Source organism: Eptatretus burgeri, chromosome 1 (assembly GCF_056783735.1).
Source record: "Eptatretus burgeri isolate ZD-2024b chromosome 1, Ebu_testis_v1, whole genome shotgun sequence".
Taxonomy (NCBI): domain Eukaryota; kingdom Metazoa; phylum Chordata; class Myxini; order Myxiniformes; family Myxinidae; genus Eptatretus; species Eptatretus burgeri.
The window spans coordinates 151,795,727-151,818,475 of NC_140961.1; the positions used below are offsets into that span (position 1 = coordinate 151,795,727).

Consider the following 22,749-nt stretch of genomic DNA (forward strand, 5'->3'; position numbering starts at 1 on the left):
TCTCCTGTTTCATTATGTTTGTACCATATCCGAATGCTGAGTGGACTGTGCTTCCACGCTGAAAGACCTCTGGTAGCTTGTACATGTTTCTGCATTTGAGCCTTGGTTGAAACTGCTGAAATCTATCTGTCCACGTTCTTCCCAACATCTTTATTCTTTATTCCTTTCACAAATCTTTCTACTTTTCCACAATTCTCTTTATTCATTCTAATTCTTGCTTTTTCTTTATTTTATCTATTTTACTCGTTATTTCTCTCTTTAAGGAGAAGTGGATTCTTGCAGAAAGTTTTCTGCAGGACTCACTTGTCCTTGCCTGGACGGGTTTGAGGGTAGTGGAGTGGTGGCTGAAACCCAAATCCTATCATGGTTCGTCCTGATGACTTCATATTTGCTCTTTACTTATGCAGCTTCCTTCTGATGATTCTAATGCAGTATTTGGACTTCTATTTAATTACTACTGCTGAGAAGGCAGTGGCAAACCAACCAGCATCATCCATATAAAAGAAACTGCAATGGCAAGACCAAAGCCCTGTAAAAATTAGGGTACATCTCATGATCAGGTGTCCCCTCATTCTAGCAGCTCGCTATGTTCCCTTCCCTGTGAAATTTGAAAAGTGAAATGTTCTTTTTCATTCAGTGAGGAGACATAACAGGTTTTGATCCACAAAAGTCATATTATTTTGAAGTAGTGTTCTTAAATAGAGCAATATAACATTTTGGCATGAATATACAACCAATAAGATTGTAACTCAAAGCAATAATGGCAAACATTTCAGTAGCGAGAGAGAATTTCCCTTGTGTGCTGCTGTATGCTGGCACAAAGGCAAAGAGCACCAAGAAACAGATCATCATGGTAAAGGTAATAAACTTGGGCTCATTGAAAGCAACCGGTAGATTGCGGGATTTCAAAGCCAGGCCTAAGCACACACTGGCAATAAGTACAAAATAGATTACTGCACAAAGAGGCCAAGCGAGCGATGCTCCGGCACATTCGATAACAATTCTTCCCGGTTGCATATTCGTGTTCATGATGACATGTGGGAAACCTGCTATGGCCCAGATGGTACAGTAGATGAACTGTGGTATGACACATGTGCAAATAATACCAAAATCACTAAAATATTTCATCAAGCTCATCTGGGGTTTTCCTGGAAATAGCAAACGAAATAAAACAGAAAAAGTTGAACATCTCTCTTAAATGTAACTCAAATAATGAAAAATTAAAACTAGATACTGTATCTGCGATGACAAAGCGATCCACAAAGGTAAGCCTCCTCTGACACGTGAGACAGTGATGGCATAATTTTTTTTCAGACCACCATATGACCTTCAGCTTCAACATTTAGGGATGGAGTGTAAATTAAGAAAACATGTTCCATCTGCAATCTATCCAGAAAACTCAACATCATGAAAATCGGATGAAAATTATTCAAGTTATCATAAGAAAGGTCTTTTTTGTTAATTTGGTTACAATCCGAAAAAGTAGGTCAAGAACACTAATCAAATATCAGTTGCACAACTTCACAACATGTTGGAAAATTGGATTGAACGGTGTACTACAAAAGATGGTGGTTATCTGGAAACCTTAAAAATTTGAACTCTTTCCAGTAAAAACCGAAGAAATTGTGCTTCAATGCACCATTTGTAGTTTTTATCATTTATTATGCGTGCATAAAAAGTTTGAACTTGCACAATGACTTTATGGACACCCTTATGTAAACTGGAACTTGCCAACAAATGCTTAATGAAGTTTGATCACAGAAACCTCATTCATTTCCTCATGATTTTTGATGTTCTAATGCATCAATAGAAAGCAAAACGTAAAACGGTTCATTCATTGAATTTCTTTCGAGTAATGTGTGCATGTTGAGATATGCAGTTGTGTTGCAATTCCAGCACCTGAGTAAGTGATGTAAGCTTTAACTGCGCTGCTGAGTACACAGGCAAAAGTTAGTGTGATGCAAAAGCACGGAACAGTTTCTCGAGTCTGACAGATGATGTCCGTTGGCTTTCCAACAAACAGAATACAGCTCATTAAGCTGCACAAAACAGACAACAAGAGAAGTCCAACCACATGCCTGTTTGTGACATTTACCACGGGTGACTCTCGTTTCTGCAACATAATCGCACCGACTGAAAAAGTGAGCAACAGGGCAATGGAAGCAAGAATAATCAAAATCAAAGCAATCGGGTCATAAAGTGCCATAAAATCCTCAGGCATTGGCATGCAGATTGAACGTTCCTCGTTCGACCAGAAATATTTTGGACATCGAATGCAATCTTCAGATCCTGAAAAAAAAATTAAGTTGTTTATGGTATCTTTCAGGATGTCACGAGTGAATGAAACAAACGTTTGTTTGGCTTTTTCCTTATCATTCAGTTGAAGTCAAATTGGGCATCAAACTGTACATCATCTGAGAAGTGTCTGTTTGTCTTTGTTTGAATTATATGCACTTCTAAGCTGCTGGATAGAACAAGTTGAAAATAGGTACAGTATTTGAACTCGCAGGGTGCATGGAAAGGTTTTATAGTGGGGAAACTAATGACTAATAGTCCCTCATGTTCAGGGTGATAATGGAGGTTTATGAAGGGGGGATTCTCTCTGTGTGAATGTGTATCATATATCACCACCTAGTGGAAAGCAGCATTAGAAAATTGGAATGAAATACACCATCACCACCAACATCATCAAGTACGATGTCCTATATGGAGTGTTTGGACTGCCAAAGCAGTTACTAAGCTACAATCCTGGTTGGGTCACCACTCCAGCACAGGAAGACAGAACAGGAATTTATAATTTGTTAATTGTGTCGGCAATAGCTCGCCAACTCTTTGCGAAGTACATCGTGAGATTTTTAATGTCCAACAACTAATGCTGGAAGGGAATATGCCCGATAAACGTCCATCCAAGGGATGGTACACACATTGATGAATCACCCTGCCTGTGAAACACCGAGATGACAGTTTATAGCTGGGTCGGGATTCAAACCCAGGATAGACAGCTTAGAGGCAAGTGTGCATACCTCTCGGCCATCCTGCCAGCCCCCAAATACATATTGGGCATCGTAAAAGTTGTGGAATGTCCCCGTTCCTCGGGAGGAGTTCTTTTCTAGTAAACATAATTAGTATAAATAAATGGATTGTTGTTCCTAATTGAGCAATCACAGCAGATTTTTTAAGGTTATGAACCTTGCCTCACAAATTGAATGATTTCTCAATGAAGGGGGATGGCAAATTTATCCTTCGGAAGATTGGGACAATTATCCTATGAGATGTATAGTCTGGGTGTGATCCAATATTTAACCTTCATCTCCTTGATCCTTGTTATTTGGTGATGATGATGGTACAAGCAGGGAAACTTAAATGAAAGATATTCACTATACTGAAAAATAAGATGGAGTTTTCCATTGCTTCAGAGGCAGTGGATGATCTGGGCTCACAGAAGAATGACAGGAAAGTGTAAAAGGGCAAAGCATTGACAGTGTGGCCACAGTTGGACATGATAAACAAAGGAATGAATACATAGTTATAGAATAGAGGGATGAATGGGGGAAACATATAAATGTTTAATTGAAAGGTGATGTCAAATAGGATTCAGGGGGAGAGAATAGATCGTAAATAGGGATGGGAGATGATTTGAGAAGTTGTCGCAATACCTTCTTGAAACTTTTAAAGCAAGATAGCGAATGTACCCTCTCTGGAAGACAGTTCCACAAATTGAAAAAATTAGAATATAAATAATGATGTAATGTGGGCAGTAAGCCTGGAATGAAGAAGATTGATTATATGAATATGCACATCCCAGAGAAGTGAAAGGTCAGAGGAAAGTTATAAGCAGAGAGAGTTAAGCTGGAAGAGAGGTAGTAAAATTTTACAACTAAAAACCAAAGAGAGCACACCATTCTGTGATGTGAGCACGACAGTCATTGTACTTTGGACTCGTTGTGGTAAACACTGATATTGTTGAAAGCTTTAGATTCCAGGTGAGACAGGTGTAATGCTGAGGCACCAGCACATAAGGGAAAGCAGTCCACTATTGAGTTATAACCAAAGGCCTTTCAGCATGTGTCATGCTTATTTTTGAAGGAATTACTTGAAATAATAGAGAATGCTCAATTTACAGTTGGCTTTGCTGTACCAGCAGAGGAAAGGCCATGGCTGATAGAAATTCAAGAAACTGAACATGTGCCATTAGCTGACTGATAAAGGGGGGTTGGTAGATGATCATTCCGGATAGACAGATTGAGACTGCGGGGTTTTTCAGGATCAAATCCAAAACAATGAAACCCAGCAGCCTAAACTTTGCATGCATGCCAAGGGAACTCCAAAGGAGTGCATGAATGAAACTTGGGTGTTTGGGTATATTTAAACACCCCTTTTGAAAGAGAAGTTAAATTTGTCACAACAGTATCTAATCAATTCCAAATTAGCAGAAGGTGACGCAGCTACTGTCTGCCTATCAGTAGAATGTCAAACGGCACAACAAAATGCAGAGTCATCTGCAAAAACTAAGAGGTTATTTCAAAAGAATAATTTGTTGAAAAGAGAAACAAGACTGGACCCAAATCACTGTCATGTGGAACTCCAACCTCCATTGTGAGTGGACAGGGAAAGGGTACCATTGATACCAATGCGATGATTTCACAAGTGGAGGGAAGTCAGAAAAGCTCGGTGTTAATGAGGTCTGTTGTTATGCAGTCAGCGAGCTTGAGAAGTGGAGCAGGAAGCCACATTGTATTGCGTGGTGGGCTGTTTCGGAATCAAAATCCCAGCTGATCATCAGAAAGTGGGCTGTTTGTAAAGAAACACATCAGCAGCAATGATAGATTTCATTACTTTGTTTATATTTGGAAGTGACGTGGATTTCTGCCCTCGAACCGCGTCGTGATCGAAAGGATTCTTTAGATTGTTGAGGGATCTTGACCTCCTCGAGGATTCAACGTCTAGCCGACTCAGTGTTGCATGTATCGGGATAAAATAAACCACAGAAGTCCAGTAATAATCAATGTCCACAAGGAGTTCTTTCTTCTGTACCATTTATTTGCTGTCCCTCAGATCATCCTCCTCCTCCCCATATATCCATTCCATTTTATAAGCAGAGAGGGCTTTTGATCGCAAGAACAGAATGCACAGCTTATCAGCCCGGTCACCTTGTACTTTCAGAAACCCAAGCAATGTCCAAAGTGTCAAAGAAAGACAAGATTATAAGTAGGTGGTAGGCCTTAACAACTAAATAGTAGAACAGTAGAGGAAAAACACAAACACTTTGACCTACTCAGACTGAGGCAAAGGTTTCTTGTCTAGAGAGTAATAATTCCCCCAACAGAAGTAAGCTGATGGGCCTGGAGTTGAAAGGATGTGCTTACATCTTGTGAAGATGAGTGATGTTAGCTGACATCTAGGCAGATGGGAGGTGGCCAAAAGATAAGCACATGATGAACAGAGCGGAGAAAGGAGAAGCAAGAGTAACAGAGCAGGATTTGCAAACCTTTGTTATGATTAGATATGGACCATCTGGGCCTGTACTCAATGCGGTCGACATTGCACAACTAATATTTTTTATCTTCTTCTGTGAAAAATACACAAAGCATTGCATATAGAGTCCAATTGGTTGAGTCCATCTGATTTGGAAGCAAATCCTGAGATGAGACTTTGTGCCTCATCTCGAGCAGATTCGGTGATGATGCCATTTGAGGTGAGTGAGGGGATGTAAGAGGAGCATACACCAGTGAAGACTTGACAAGGCCCGAATATGACTTTGCAGAGGGAGACTGGTTTTAGAATTCATCCTCAAAATGATCACGATGATATTTTCTTGTTTCTCAAAATATAGACACACACATTTGTGAGCCTGAGGGAATTATCTAAATTTGCAGGTTGTCAGGTTAGCCTTAAATTTTGAGAGAGCAAGCTGCTTGACTGCACCTGATTTTCCACAATTCAGTATACCAGGGACACCAGTATGGATAGAATCGTGGGAGACCAGATGTGATAAACTGGTGCATGGGAATAGGCTTTTCTGTGAATATTTATATTCAGAGTCAATATCATCTGATTTGGGGATGGAAGATCACTCCATTTATAAAAGCCTAGTGTTGTCTTAATTGTTAAGGTGGATGGCTTAATATATTTTGGTCTTGAGTTTGAGACCCTGTTGTGTTGTTGAAATAACACCAGGTGGGTTGACTCAGCCTGTCATCCTTCCGAGATCAGCAAAATGAGTACAGACTTGCTGGAAACAGGGGGCACTATCAGCGTTGCAGCTGCACTCCAAGCAATGACGCAACCAACAGCCACAGGCTGCATATGAAATAATAATGATAATAATGATAATCCTTTTATGAGAAGGCAGTCAGTGCCAGTTGGCCGATGTGCTCAACTATTATTGTTAGTGTCAAATTTACTTATAAAAACAACAGCAGAAAGAAATAGGCTTTGATAATAACTTGTACAGAGGAGCCAAGAGGGACAATAATGATTAGTGGAGGTTGGATGGATTATTTGTAATTTCTAAGTCCAGTTAACAGACATGTTGGATGGGAAGTTCAGGGAATGGGTGAGACCCATGGAGTTGCAGAAAACATCAGCTGCAATGCCACAACATTTGCATCAAAGAGTAGGCTGTGCCTTATGAAGAATGGAGGTTAAGCCAGCTGCAACATTTGCTCTTCAGAAGAGATTAAAGATCTAATGGTACATGGTAAAAATAGACCATTGTGTAAAAGTAATTAATCAGGTTTTAAATCCTACTTAGATATTCAGGAGACATTACATCAGTAGTTTCACTCAGCCCCCTACTGCCCCCATGACTAACCCCTCCCAGAAATAATGCAACAGGACAGCTAAATGGCTGCTCTGTAAGCGAGAAGATGACAAAGTGAATGCATCTCCCAAAAAAAAATTTTGAGGTATTTTTGGACAAAATCTAAATTTCAAATTTTGGCAAAATTCCTTTGGAGCCTTCCATTCAAGGAGGAATGTCACAAGAAAGATTCAAAGATGATTTCTCAGAATTATGGTTTTCGGCTTGGTCAGTATCTAGCAAGACTTTGATCTACATATATGTGAGGTATTGCAGGTTTCTTTTGCATCGATACGAATTGAGCTTTTTCTTTTTTTTACATGTCTTTTATGTGATCTGGTGAAAGCTGACATGACAAATTTTGAGTTTTGTCAAATCACTCACCTGTGCCATTGGAGAATTCCCCTTCTCGACAGGCAATGCAGTCAAAGCAACAGAACGGTTGTCCTGTTAGGGTTATTGTCCGTGTGCCTGAAGGACATGCTTCATTGCAGACAGAAATTGGCACCTGAAATAATCAAAGTAAATCACAGATGCAGAATATGAACAAAGATTTGTTGAAGATAAAAAAATATACATTTCGAGAAAGACTTCATGCAAGTGTAAAATATCTATGAAATATAAGGACATGTCTTTCACATCATGTACGTTTGTGTGTATCTACTATAATAAATGTCAGTCGGTCTGTCAATAAGTGTGTGTGTGTGTGTGTGTGTGTGTGTGTGTGTGTGTGTGTGTGTGTGTGTGTGTGTGTGTGTGTGTGTGTGTGTGTGTGTGTGTGTGTGTGTGTGTGTATGTCTGTGTTTGTGTCTGTGTCCTCCATAAATCCAAATCTATGAAACTCAGCATCCCAAAATTGCATGCATATTATGGGAACTCCAAGGGAGTGCATGAATGACAACTGGGTGTCTGGGTAAATTTTAACACCCCTTTTGAACATAATTAAGGCAAACGTCATGAAAGGCTCACACTTGGTCAGCCCAACTTCACCTCGCAGGGGTCTGAGCCACCATTTTGATTCGGCCTACTAAAAATTCCTTGCCTTGGAAATGCAATATAGTCTCATGCACTAATTAAAGTATATAAACTAGATATGATTTTGGATTAGAAGACTGGATCTCATTGACTAATTGTGTCGAAATCTGCAGTGAAATTTGAAAATTTAAAGAAATTACCAATTCTCATAAAGAGCTGTATATCTTATAAACAAGGCTGTGCACCCTCCTTCTCCATATCTACACAAGCAAATGTGAAATTGCCAAAGCATAAAACAACTTTTTCTCCTGTTCTGTTTTTCTTCTGCTTTCCCAAAAGTGTAACTTCATTGAGTGACGCAAAAGCAATTAAGCAAGGTGAAGGCTCCCATGCGGACGCTATCACAGGATGGTTTTGAGTGTCGAGGGTGCACCGGCTTTTTCTGATACTCTGTATCCTATTAAGCCTCTATTAAGATCATGTCTTCACTCAATTGCCATCTTAATTTTCCAGGGAGCAGGGAGGAGGTGATGCAGGGATGATTAACAGTTCTAGTGATGACGCCAAGGGTTCATCATCGACGGTTAATCAAACTAGGAAGAGGGGCAAATCATGGCAGGAGAGTTCTGAGGGGTCGGAACCCCTCAAAGTGGCTCAGGGCCCCTCTTTACCTCAAGAGTACAATCACCAACTTATGGTTATAGTCTCGCTTTTTTTAATGGCGTTACACCCCAAATCCCTGAAAACCCAATAAGAATGACTACATTGATTAAAAAATAATTTGGTGATGTGTCTACTGCCAAAAAGCTCAGATCTGGAGACCTCTTCATTCAGTGTAAATCAGTCGACTAATGGGAGAAGGTTATGAAAGCCCAGTATTTTGACAGGGTCTGTATTTTGTGTCATATTCCTAAGAGTCTAAGGGAGAGTCGAGGAGTCATTTATGGGATTGATCCCTCCATTTAAATTGATGATATCATGAGTCATTTACCAGAGGAAGTAGTTGTTGATGCCCACCGTCTCACCACGGTCAGGGATGAGGTCAAAGTCAATACAACCTCGGTGGTTTTGTATTTTGACAACCCAGTCCTTCCCCCAAAAGTTTTCTTGAGCGATTAAGTGTTCACTGTCCGAGAATACATCCCACCCCCCTTAAGAGGCTACAAATGCCAAAAGTTCGGTCATACTGCTCTAGCCTGTAGAGACAAACAATGCTGCAGCAGATGTAATGGAGAGCACAAATACAGAAGCTGCACTCATGAAGAAATGTTTTGTGCCAATTGTGGTGGGGACTACAGCACAGCCATCAGAGGATTTCATGAATTCCGGAGAGCTGCTCAGATCCAACAGGTGAAGACGCAGGAGAAACTGCCATATGCTGAGGCTGTCTGGATGGTCCCCAAAATTGGGATAACTATGACTCCAGAAAAAGCGGTCGAGAGCACGTCCAAAACTGAGTGCCCGGTAAATGTCCTCACCAAATCGGTGGGACTCCAGACTGAGATGAAAGACAGAATGCCAAACCGAGAGAGCAACCACCAATGTGGTCACAAACTCTACTTCAGAGGGATTCATTGGCTTCATCACTGAAGTAGTAAATTGTCGAGCAAGGAGCAGATCCGAAAAAATCAATCTTATTTCCACTGCAGCCTTCAAACATCTGGGCTGGGAGGAGTTTACTTTCAAGACAATCAACAAAATATTCAGTCAATCAACCCAGAAACGCAAAAGGGTGGGTTCCAGGCAGTCCCAGGATTCCCCTGCTGATTCATGTAAATCTTCCAACGATTAACACGAAGTGTAACACTCATGTTTCAGAGCTTATTAAATTAATCAGCGATCTTACATCCACACTGGATATTATCCACTCGTCATTTAAGAAACCTGGTTTAAAAGTCCCAATCAATTTCAGATTACCGGTTACATCCTTCAATGTTCTTTAACAAATGCCACTGGTGTCTCTCCCTTCAGTCCAAGCTGCTTGCCTCACTCATTCAACTTGTCAAGCTCCATGGCAGATGGATGAATGGTCGATTTTAACTCAGATCACAACCGCAGCACCGTGGCTTTTGTGTAGTCTTCCTTGTCTGCTGCTAATGTGACTGTATTAAGCCTTTTACCACTGACAGATCCTGTGACGGTCATCAATATGTTGGGGGCAGTAGATACGCACACACCTTCGGGGTTTCCTTCCCTTTGGTGTGCGGATGTGGTTCGTGGTGTCAGACTCAGCGTGTCCTCCAACGATTACAACCAAGCTTTGAGCTTCACGAGTCTGGACAAACACAGTGGTCAGTTATCACTCAAATAGGATATTTGTCAGGTGGTGTCTGTAACTTCTGAGTGAAGTTACAATGACAACATCAACATTGTAATGTTGATGAAACTTCAATTTCAAACAAACAGAAACAAAGTAAAATGAGGAAGTTCATCATGACATGCTATGTCCAACTCCGATTCCAGCGTTGAGTTATTTCTGCCGCCGTGTCCCAGTCCTGCCGGCACAACTCACCCGTCTTCAGCTCATCCTTCAGGTCTGTCGATTCTTTGATTCCCGTTACGGTGTCCTCTCATACAATGGCCCGTCAAGCTCAAAGAAATTCTTTCCCGATACACAATCTTAATGAGTTTTAATCAACCTGATTATGATCACTCCATGCGTCAACACCCGCTCTGGAAATTAACACCTCATTCACTGAGTTAAGTCGAGCACGGTGACGATGGAAACACATAGCTCGTCACATATCACCCGTCTCGACACATCGCTCTCACGGGTTTATATAGTATCACAGAACAATCCCGTGTCTTCCAGCAAATACGGTTATCGTCCAAACTGGAAGTTTCATCTGAGAATGTTCCAGAACCTTCACGAATCTCACCAGCAGTTTACAGTGAAATACTGCAGTCTCCAGTCAAAATTTGCTCATGACATCAAGCAGTTTATATTTCAATTCACCGATTCGTGTTACATGAAACTTATCACAAGTAACCGTCAATTTTATTCGTTCCTTTATATGTATTTATGAGTATTTAAATTTATCACAACATCTAGGAGCGATGTTATCTTCGATATAAAAGAGAATGAGATGTTTGCTTATTTGTGATGCTATTCCTTTGAGCTCCTATTGTTCATCACTACAAAATTTTATCGGATCTTTTTTTACCACAATCCTCTTTACTAGGGGTTTTAAACAATCATTTTCTCATAATCATCCATTTTTTGTACTTTTACCTCCGTCACTGAAGGTGGATGGAAGTTCTGTTTTCAACCCGGTCTGTCTTTCTGTCAGGTTTGTTTGTCTGTTTGTTTGTGAAGAGGATATCTCAAAGGGTTGTGGATGGATTTTGACGAAATTTGGTGGAGAGCTTGGGTATATGACTATGACGAAATGATTGCATTTTTGGGAAGGTCTGTTATCGGATCTGGATCGGATGAGTGCAAAAAAACAACATATAGCAGGATTTCTGAAAAAGTTTCAGGATGGATTTGGACAAAACTTGGTGGATATGTTGGATATGTAACAAGGAAGAATTGATTTGATTTTGGTGAAGATCTGAATTCAGATCTGAAATTTTTTTGAGTGATTCTTCACCATTGAGTGTTATGGCTCAACTAATATATAGTATGATATCTCAACAAGTCGTGGATGGATTTGGACAAAACTTAGTGGATGAGTTGGTTAGGTGACAAGAACAGTTGGTTAGGTGATGATAAAATTTTGGTTAAGGTCCGAATCCAGATCCGGCCTATCAGGAGGACAGAAAACGTAAACTAATTAGCCTGGCAGAGATGTGCACTCCATCGAGTAGCCTTCTACTTTTTAGCTGTTTTCATCATGTTTAGCGCACAGAAGAAGAAGAAGTCTGAATACAAAGAGGACACCGACAAGCTTTGCATTTCTATTTCTAGATGCTTTTGAGTTAATGAAAACCCTTACCTTTGTTTTTCCACCTTTCCAGATGATCGCGACATCATTCACTTGAAGTTTGTGGTTTATTGGTGCTCGCAAGTCATATGTCCCCACCATTTTAAATTCCATGCTTCCTTTGTCATTGCTTTGCCAGTTAAGAAGTTCATAGACACCGGGTGAATCGCCGTTTCCATCAAAGTGGTAATTCTCACCAAGGTTGTTTACAAATCTCACTTTCCTGATGTACAAAAGTAGCTGCGCATGTTTGAATTGAAAAAAAAAAAAAAACATTTGCAATAACAGATTTAATCTTATTAAAAGGTCACCATTTACTATGTTGAGAAAATAACAAAATAGACATCTCCACCTGTAAAATATGATAATATTATGTATTCTTTCCTTCAACATCCCACATACCCTCATAATTAGTGAAACTGATACCCTCCCAAAGCCTTGATCCTCAATCACAACCTGAAAAGGCATCAAAAAATATAAAATATCCCCACAGTAATTATGTCTATTCAATTATATACAAAATTCAGTATTGACCTCATTCACTCATTAGTAATTGACAATTTAACAAGTCCGAAAAAAAAATAGTTATAAAAATGAAAAACATGTAGGGTTGGAATCCCCCCAAAGTAACCAACAAGGCAGGAAGGATTGACAGCCAATGAATGGCAAGGTCGGAATGACACCACAATACAACACTGAAATCCTCTTACGGATTGACATCACGACATCTTTTGACATTTTTGTTTTTGGTGGCAATAGTAACAATTGTATGAAGATGTGTATGTTAGAAGTAGTGAGCTCTTCCCCCACATCGCAGGAGATGGGTAACTTTTTTACCATTTGACCTTTAGTCATCAAATTTCCAACAAAGCTGTGATGAGAATATGTAGAAGACACATTGATGATTTGGTCAAAAGGTCAACATCACATCAAATCGTCAATTTTTATCCGATTGACCTGGAATTTTTAGAATTTGTATATTTTTGTTACTGAATTGGTTCAACAATAAAAACCTAAAAGCTGATTTTTTTTTTTTTCCATCAAAAGGTCAAAGGTCAAGGTTGCAGATTGAGATTAAATTTATTGAATTTGATTCAATCATTAAAATCTCGGTCTGAAAGTTTTAATGATTAAATCAGATTAAATCAGACAGACTGATTTAATTTCAGTCTGCAAAGGCTTGAGGACCATACGGATGCCTCTGAGTTTGGAGGTGGTGTTGGTTTAATTTATGCACACGACATCATCATCATGTCATACAGTCAGCGTGCTTCTTTTGTTGAATATATATATATATATATATATATATATATATATATATATATATATATATATATATATATATATATATATATATATTACGAAAGAAGAAGAAGTCTGAATGCAAAGTGGACGTGGTTAGGCTTTGCATTTTCAGATGCTTTCTCGTTGTGTTTTATATTTGTTGTGGGATTGAGATGGAAAAATGTCACAAGATGTCGTGATGACGATCTGTAAAATTATTGTGGTGTCATTCCTACATTGTCATTCCTTCGTTATTCATTCTTTGTCATTCCTGCCTACCTTGTTTGGTTGTTTTTTGGTGGTTCCATCCCAACATGTTTTTTTCAATTACATTCTAACATGGATCTATTTTTTTTTTCAATCTGGATGTCATTGACGTCATTGCGTCGTAAATTATTTTAAGGGAATGACAAATCTTAGAGCACCTACATGGGGAACTCCCCGTCCCCCATTCCCTCAGCGATATATCTTCCACAAATCTCTTCCCTAGTTGCATTAATGTCCCGTCCAATATCCCCATCCCTTCTGTCTCCACTCAATCGCTCTGCTACCCTGTTGTCCTTCACTTTTGTAGTCATCTATTTATTTTGGATGCCAAAATGGCAGAATTTTTCTTTACCCTCTACCATTTGTCTGCTCCTTCCCTTCCATTCTATCCCATACTCAAAAATCCTCACAATCTTCCTCCCTTTCTCGCCCAAACTCCATTCAGCTAATTTCCTTCTCCAACCATCATACATTCTCTTATTTTCCTCAATTTCATCCCAATATAAATGCTCTCAATGAAGAGATACCTTCATTCCTATCCTCTTCCCTTCAATTTTTTTACTCAATATTAGCATTTCCAATTTCTTCCCTCCCTACCCTGTGTAAGTGTAAAATATAGATGCCTTATAAAGGGATAACATGATCATTGACCACATCTATTTTTCTAAGGAGGAGGTACTGAACGATTTGCTTGAATGATAGTATGCATACGGTATATCGAAAGGTGAATTTAGAATTCTCTTTTTAATGGCAGGTAAGACCCTCTGGAAACGTCAATGAAAGCATCAGCAGACAAAGCAATTTATTGACAATGGTTATAATGGGTGGTTTATCATTGCCTCACCAGTGTTGTTTGTCCCTTCTCTATCTTTTTAAATGCTGACCATCAATCGAGGAAGCAAACATACCATTTTTAAAGTCTTTGGTATGATTTGGATGGGGTTTGAACCAACCACCTCCCAGACGACAAGTGGAAGAATTACATGACAGCTTCATCCGCCTGAACTGGTGTTTGGTTGCCTTTCTGTATGGCCTGAATAAGAAATAAATTAGAGAAACCACACAAACATAAATTTATATATATCCGAGGAAGATGGCAGTGAGGCTGGTGAAATGCTGCCTGAGAACGGGTCTGCTCTTGCTTATTTGCTCAAATTACCGGAGTAAATCTCGTTTTAATTTTGGTTGGAAACTCCTTCTTCTTCTTTAAAAATATATAATCCCAACTGTCCTATTCTTCTGCACATAAAATCTTTTTGTTTTGGTCCGGGTGCAATTCCAAAGAGAGAATGTCGCTTCCTTCCATTGGAATCGTAATTGCTTCAGTCATTATTGTGATAGGCACAATGACATTTATCAACAATTTTGAGGATGAACAAATCGACGGTTTTGCAATCTCTCAATCTGGAACTTCAGTGATGTATTTTGGCATATTTTTCATTCTTGTTAACTATGAAAACTTTGGAGAATAAAATAGATACCTTTTAAATGATTATGCCTTCACACTTTAGTCATTTTTAAGCGTATCATTTTGGAGACATTGTAATGGGCGGCCATTTTTCCCCTTGCCAATTTTGTGATTTCGAGAAAATCAAAAGTTTAGTTTAAGTGCTTAGCGACCAGTGCTGCTTTTAACTATGCTTCTCTGACAGCTATGACATGTTTAGGGATAGAGGAGATACTGTCGATGCAATTTTATGTAAAAGCTGAAATTTGACAAAAATGGATATACTGTACTGTACTGTGTTCCTCCATTTTGGGCAGTATGGCAGAACTTCATGAGAGGGGCAATCTTGGGGAATATGCAGGACTGATTAATTGCCCCTCATTCGTCGAACGGAGTATCTCTCATCCCACATTTTTGAAAGTACTTGCATCTTCTCTGTGTTGTTCAAATTCGGTTCAATGCAGTCAAAAATCTTCTTCATACCTGGAAGCCAAATAGTTTAGTTGTGGGGTAATTAACAAGTTCCTTGTTGGGAACTTCACAAGCGAGCCACACATCATGTTAATGAGTGTTTATATGCCTTTGCAGAGAGCAGGAGCCTTTATCTGTACTGTTGGACCCCGCTATTAACTGTACTGATGGACCCCGCGATTTGCGGGGGATACGTTCCGGGAAAACGCTGTGAATACTAAATCTGAGAATAGTGAATCCACAAATAGTGTGACATTGTTTCGTTGGAACAAAGGAGGGTGGATTCCTGGCAGTTAATTACCCATTAAAAATAACGCGAATGGCAAATCCACGAATATCGATATCGCAAATAGTTTTAATGGGAAAAGGGGGAAAGGTTACCAGTGCTTCCTGATTCATGAAAAATGTTGCAAATGGCGAATCAGTGAATGACGACACCATAAATGTCATGCATTGTTTCAATGGAAAAATGGGGTAGGTTTGTGGCAGTTCCTGGTTCATCAGGGAAATGTTTAAAAGTTTAAAATGTTTTTGATTGTGTATGCACATGCTAACAGTTTCATTAAAAAATGGTTTCAAATAAAAAAAAACATAGAGCCAAAACAACTGGGCACTCACCTGGTGGCGGTTGGATAAGATATAACCACTGGTAGACACGGAGGACACACAGCATATGTAACGCAGAAGAAAGTAAATACCTCTTGATGTTTTTTATGCGGTAAACAAACTTTAGTACATCACTGGTGATAAAAGTTGTGTTCAAGTTTCATCAAAATTGTGCATGTGATTTCAGAGATGAAATCAAATACATATTTTGTGGGGAGCCCCCCCCCCCAGTAGAACCCCTTAGACCCCAATTTTATTCATGAAGTAAACATACTTTATCCCATTACGGGTGATGAAGGTCAGGTCAGGTCAGTTCAGGTATGGGAGCATGTGCCAGAACAGCGCGTCGCTGCGTCCACTTTCCGCCAATACTCCAGGGGCCTCCGTCTGCCGATCCCCATCTTCTTGAGATGATGGTCAACCTGCTGCAACCATGAGGCACGTGGTCGACCCACTGGCCTCCTCCACTCATGAGACTCCCTCACTGAGAGAATCTGGTGAGCAGGATCAGCGTCAGGAAAACGAGCCACATGTCCATACAGCTGCAACGGATGCTCACGGACTATGCAGTAACAAATCTCATCCGAGTCTCTCTCAGCAACCGCTCGTTGGACACAAAATCCGACCAGCGATAGCCAAGGATTCACCGAAGAGAACTGGTAGCAAAGGAAGTAAGTCTCCATCTCAGATCCTTGGTCAGAGTCCAAGTCTCGCATCCATAGAGCAAGACTGGAAGTACCAAGGACCTGAAGACTTGGACTTTCGTCCTCCCGCACAGGTACCGGCAGCGCCACACCCCATGATCCAGTGAATCCACGACTCCCCAGGCCCGACCCAGACGTCTATTGACCTCTGAGTCACAGCCAGCAGAGACATGAATATCACTGCCAAGGTAAGTGAATCTCTCCACGACCTCAACATCCTCACCACAAACAGACACAGACACGACAGCATCATCCAAGATGTCACCAAAAGCCTGGATCTTAGTTTTGACCCAAGAAACCCATAATCCCAGCGACTCCGACTCCTCATTCAGCACCTCAAGGGCCCCCAGAAGGATATCTAAAGTCTCCGCGAAGATGACTGCATCATCTGCAAAATCAAGGTCCAAGATCTTGACATTCCCAAACGATGCACCGCAGCTTGGTCTCTCCGACATCCTCCCTAAAATCCAGTCCATACAAGTGCTGAAAAGTGTGGGGGCAAGTACACATCCCTGACGAACTCCAGTAACAACTGGAAATAAGTCAAAGATGGTACCACCACATTTCACAGCACTCTCAGTACCAGAGTAGAGTTCAGATATCAGATCGATCAGTTTTGGTGGCACCCAACGAAGACCAAGAATCCTCCAGAGGACATCCCGATTCACTGAATCGAACACTTTACAGAGATCAACATAGGCTGCAAGCAGCCCCTGCCGAAACTCTCATCGGCGTTCGCTGAGGACACGAAGAGCCAGGATACGGTCAATCGTTGACCTCTTTGGTGTAAAGCCTGGCTGCTCTGGACGCTGGTGCTCAAGCAGATGGTGGCGAACCCTATCAAGAATTATCCGAGCAAAGACCTTGCCCGGCACTGAGAGCAGCGTCACCCCTCGGTAGTTGTTGCAGTCTAGGCAATCACCCTTCCCTTTCCAGAGAGGGACAACAAGGCCCCTCTTCCAGTCAGTTAGGATGATGCCTGTGTTCCAGGCAGAGCACAAAACTGCATGCAACGACACGAGTGCAGCATTTCCACCAGCCTTGAGAAGTTCAGCATGGATGCCACAGATCCCTGGAGCTTTGCCCCGTTTCAACTGGTTCACCGCAGCCCATGTTTCCACAAGAGAAGGTGGACCACAGTTGATTCGAGGGTCAGCAACAGGGATTGTAACACCCTTGACGTCCAACTCGACAGCTGGGGGATCAGCCTGGTACAACCGCTTAAAGTAACCGGCCCAGCGGGCCTTCACTTCAGACTCCTCTGTCACGAGCCTACCACTCTCTGCTCGAACTGCAGTGCTCCGAGGGATGGGCTTGGATGAACGCAATGCGCGAATTCCCCTGTAAGCGGGACAAGAATCACCTCTCCACAGGTGATGCTCTACCCCCTCGCAGATTCCTCGCACATAGGCCTCCTTGTCCAACCTCAGTGCACGTACAGTTTTATGCCTCAGCTCCCTGAACAGCTCAGCTCTGCCATTCAGCCTGGCCCTGCGACTCTGGTCAATGGTATCCAGTGTCCCTTGAGAGACAAAATTCTTCTTTGCCCTGCGGTGAGCTCCAAGACAACCACCGGCAACATCAAGGTCAGTGGTCTTGAAGGCGCTCCACAACTCTTCAGTAACTGCCAAAGCACCCAGACCCCCCCCCCCAAGTGTCCACTCAGCCTGTTTGCAAACTCCTCAGCTACTCTCTCATCCCTGAGCTTGCCAACATCCAGTCTAGGCTGGGATGGTACCATTCTCCAGGATTTAAGGTGCAGCTTTAGAGTTGCTACAACAAGCCTGTGGTCAGTATTGAGGAACTGAGCACTCCGGTAGACCCTGCAGTTCTGGATCATCCTCCAACGACCGTCAATGAGGACATGGTCAATCTCCTTTGCCACACCGCCAGCGTTGGAATACCAAGTCCAGCGATGAGCTTGTGGGCGCTGAAACCATGAACCAGCCACCCTAAGTCCTTGACTACTTGCAAAGTCAAGGAACTTAGTGCTATTCTGGTTCATAGTTCCTGACCCATGGGGACCAACACACACCTCATAACCATCCCTATCAGTTCCAGTCAATGCATTGAAATCCTCCAAGACTAGAAGTGTATCTCGTCTGGGGCACTGATCAACCACAGACTCGAGCGTGGCGTAGAATGCATCCTTCACAGTGAGATCACTCGCCTCAGTCGGAGCATAAACAAAGACCAGGGAAATGACACCTAAGGAGTGACGAATCCTTTGTCTCAAAATACGCTCGTTGACCGGTGTTACCTCAATTATCATTGGGGTCAGCTTATTGGACACAGCTACAGCAACTCCTTTGGTATTGTAACCATCAGAGCGACTAGACCAATAGTAGGTGTAACCACCCACCATTATCTCGCCGCAATCCGGTCTCCGAACCTCAGAGAGAGCTGCAATCCCGATGTCCAAACGCTTGAGCTTAGATGATAACGGAGACAGGTGATCATCCTCTCTTAGGGATAAGAAATTCCAGGCACCCACCCGAAGTGACCGCCTCAGGTTAACCAAAGGAGACCGCCGTCTGATGGACGACACCTCAGCACCACTCCGTCACACTCTCCGCAATCTGACTCAGTGATGTTACCCCATGGTTTCCCTCCTATCATCAAAGATTGGGGGTCCCGAAGGCTTTGCCCCAATCCCATCATCCGGTGAGCTGCCCTGCGAAGGGAAGCTACACAGGAGGTACTCCCATGGAGTGGGTTTTCAGATTTTTTTGCGTTTTTGCGTTTTGCAGAATGAAGGGTTTTACGGTGGCCGGAGTGCAAATCCTGCCACCAACCTCCTCATAAAAAGTAACCCAACTGCAGGAGGACATCCACAGACACAGTTGGGCACTAGATATGGATGGCCGTTGGCTCACAAGGAGCTCCTCCGCCCTTTGACAGGTTTTGTTTTTAATCCTGCTGGGTGTCCATATCCAAACACCCTCCTCACCAGAAAACCTGGTGGGGGAGACGGTTTAGTCGCTGACAACCCGACCATGTAACAGGTTAGTACAGATTTACATGGTACCTGTAGCAGGTCACAGATCGAACCTGACCTGACATTTATTTTCATGTCAGCACAATATATCATGGCTGATGGACAGAAGTTCAAGACATTGAGCTTCATTCAGTGGCTGTCCATGTAAATGGAAAGTGGGTTTGTTTGACAATCCTTCTAGAGAAAGAGGGTGAGATTGAGATTTGTGGGAGTTGAAAAACATATTCCCTTTGTCAGAATAGCATCTAATAATTCCAAATCAGCAGAGAATGAAGATAAGGTTGTTGCCTGTTGAAAAAGTCGAACCACTCAATATTGAATTGCAAAGAACATCACAAAATATGGTCCTAAAATAAAACGGGGATATTGTGTCAACCATTCACATTTCATTTCCTGAATGAACTGTTATTTTATTTTTTTATCGAAGATTTAAATTAAATGTTTCATTTTGATGGGAAATTGATTGAGTTCATCGTGCTTTAGTTGTTCATATTTTGTCTTTAATTTGATTGAGTTTCATTTCAAGCTGATTATTTGTAAATAATAGGCCACTGTTTGGTGATGCCCAAATTAAATTCAAAATTCCTGTCCTATCCTATAGCATTATGCAATGAAGTGGCAGCTTGTCCAGTGTTGGTTCTCTGCTTGCAAACTTTATTTTTGTTGAGCTCACCATTCTCTGAAGAAAACCTTCATCTTAACCAAGCATATCTTCTGAGCTTGGTCCTATTGAGCTGCCCAAGATAGAAATGACAATGCAAGAATTTTGGACAACTTCATCAATGACCTCTCATCACCAACCTTGCTGATTACAATGATCACCTGTCTTCACCATTTTACCGAATAATATGAATCCTAAAAATCTGGAAGCAAAGAGTAATATGAGAAACTTCAACTATAATGGCACTTGGTAGAGCACATACCTCCCCTAGGCTGAACAGTTTACGTTTTGTATTCCACCGATAGATCGGATCTGATTCTGGACATTAACCAAAATCTAATTGGCTTGTTCTTGTCACCGAACCAACTCATCGAACTAGTTTTGTCATAACCCATCCACAACCTTTTGAATATCATGCTTTATATAGTTTTTGGCCCCACTTCTCAACAGTGTAGAATCACTTTAAAAAATAGACAATTATATTATCCGGATCCGATTCCAGATCTGTACCAAAATCGAATCACTTCGTCCTTGTCACACCCCTAATCTGGTCACTAATTTTCGTCTGAATCCGTCAATAACTTTTAGAGATATTATACTCAAAGAGAGACAAACAAACAGGGAGAAAAAAAAACCTCGGTCCACCTTTCGTGGCTTAGATAATAAAAAGAGTTATTTCCATCAATGACATCTTACCTGCCAAGGCTTCAAGTCATGCAAGTGTGCACAAGAACCATTTCCAAATGGACCTTCACCGGGAATACAAATATGAAGATCATGCAATGCATGTGCTACAGAGTTCACAGCCATGTAGGTGTTGTAAGTGAAACGAAGTTGAGAAATGTCGGTGAATGACGACTCTACTTCATCTAATTTTTCATTCCCAGTGCATAACCGATGACTCCATTGAGAGGTATTCCAAGAGCAGCTAAAAGTAATTTCCCATAGCTCAAGAAGATAATTGTTTAAGGAAGGCTCCACCTTTTGGGGATTTTTCAAATTATGTCCTTCACTAATTTTCCTTTGAATAGAAGGAATATTTATTTTATTCAGCAATGTTTGAGACTTCAAATTATTCATTGAATTGTTGACATTTTTGTTTTGAAAAGCACATAATGATATATCATGTTGGCTTCCGATCACTTTTTCCTCGATGGATATTTTTTGTACTACATTGTTTTGATGAAAGAACATTTCTTTGGACTTTCTTCTTCCAGGTGGTAAATTTATACAACCTGATGCATTTAAAAGACTGCATTGATCAAACATACCCATATTAGATAAATGCTTGCTGCTTAAATCAAAAATGCCAGCAGTAATGGAGCAGTTCATGTTAGTGTCGATCAGTTTCTTAGAAGAAGTCTGCAAGTATTCAGTACACGAGTAAATTCCATTTTTATCATCTATTGTGTCAGAATCGTTGTGACCGAAAACAACTCTAATCACCGTTTGCCCATAATCATGACACAATTGTTTCTTGTGTAACTCAGGACTACTTGTCCTTTTTTGATCTGTTGACAAACCAGTTCTAAAAAAACTTGTTTTATAATCCAAAGTTACTTGTGGCTTCAAACTTTTCAAAAATTCTTGGAGACCCGGTACAATTCCACGGCGCAAGATAAAGCCAATACTGCCCTGAAATATTTCAGCATAACGTTTCTTCCCAAGTATCGGTGAACTCACCCATGGGTGGGTTGCTAACCATGTTTTATCTGTTATATTTCTCATAATAATCTCCTCAACAAACGGAAACAAGTCAGGTTCATTTGTATACAGTAAAATAGTATTTGCTTTTGTACGTTGTACAATACGTCCTAGATGTGGAAAATATGAGAGAAATTAGTGTTACAAAAAGTTTTCTTCATCAAAAACATAAAAACAGTACAACATTGATGTGGCAAATTTGCCTTTGAGTTATGCACTCTGGATTTGATCCCCAACGAAGCAGCATCTGTCGACTAAAAGTCATTCTGGTACTTTGCAGGTTCGAAATTCCAAAAATATGGTAATGCTATGCATTCATAGAGAACATGAAGCTGCTTTTCCCATGTACTTTTGTTGCATTGGAGAAGTTACAAACTGTAAAACCTCCAAGCAATGAAGTTTTTTGGAAATGTATATATATATATATATATATATATATATTCATGATTACAAACTTCGCAGTATGTTGTATTCACCATTTTTATAAAACAAAAGTTTGCTAAAAATAATATTTTCTTGATGAAAATTCCGTTTAATTTATTGGTGATTCTGTGCTTAAAACCATTTTATCCTCCAACTTTTTTTCACTTAATAAATACAATGTATCAAGACACAAAAGACAAGTTTCAATCAATCTCTTCTTTTGTAAAACATACTGAGAAATATGTCGAGGATGTAAAATTGAATAAAGATAAATATAACAACTATTGAATAAAACAATCATGGTGAATAATGAGTTCTTCAATTTCCTTCAGTGGAAGGGCTTTTAGTATATCTGAAAGAATATCAATCACAGTCACTCTAACAAAATTTCTCCTCTCCGTCTGGCAATATATTCAAAACTAGAAAAATCATTGAAACAAGAAAAAGTATCAAAAAAGAAAAACCTCATGGAAGAAGCTTG

At 40.7% G+C, this 22,749-nt stretch overlaps 1 protein-coding gene across 1 annotated transcript in view; it reads right to left on the bottom strand.

Moving 5' to 3' along the window:
- Positions 1–675: 675 nt before the first annotated feature.
- LOC147035758 (extracellular calcium-sensing receptor-like) overlaps positions 676–22,749 on the bottom strand; it is a 31,942-nt gene continuing 9,868 nt past the window's right edge. Inside the window, exons 2-6 of the mRNA XM_085869347.1 lie at positions 20,838–21,955; positions 11,716–11,943; positions 7,187–7,310; positions 1,900–2,289; positions 676–1,148 (exon numbers count right to left, since the gene is read on the bottom strand). Of these exons, the coding sequence (XP_085725473.1) occupies positions 676–1,148; positions 1,900–2,289; positions 7,187–7,310; positions 11,716–11,943; positions 20,838–21,869 (2,247 nt within the window). The 5' untranslated portion in view covers positions 21,870–21,955. The remainder of the gene's footprint in view (positions 1,149–1,899; positions 2,290–7,186; positions 7,311–11,715; positions 11,944–20,837; positions 21,956–22,749) is intronic.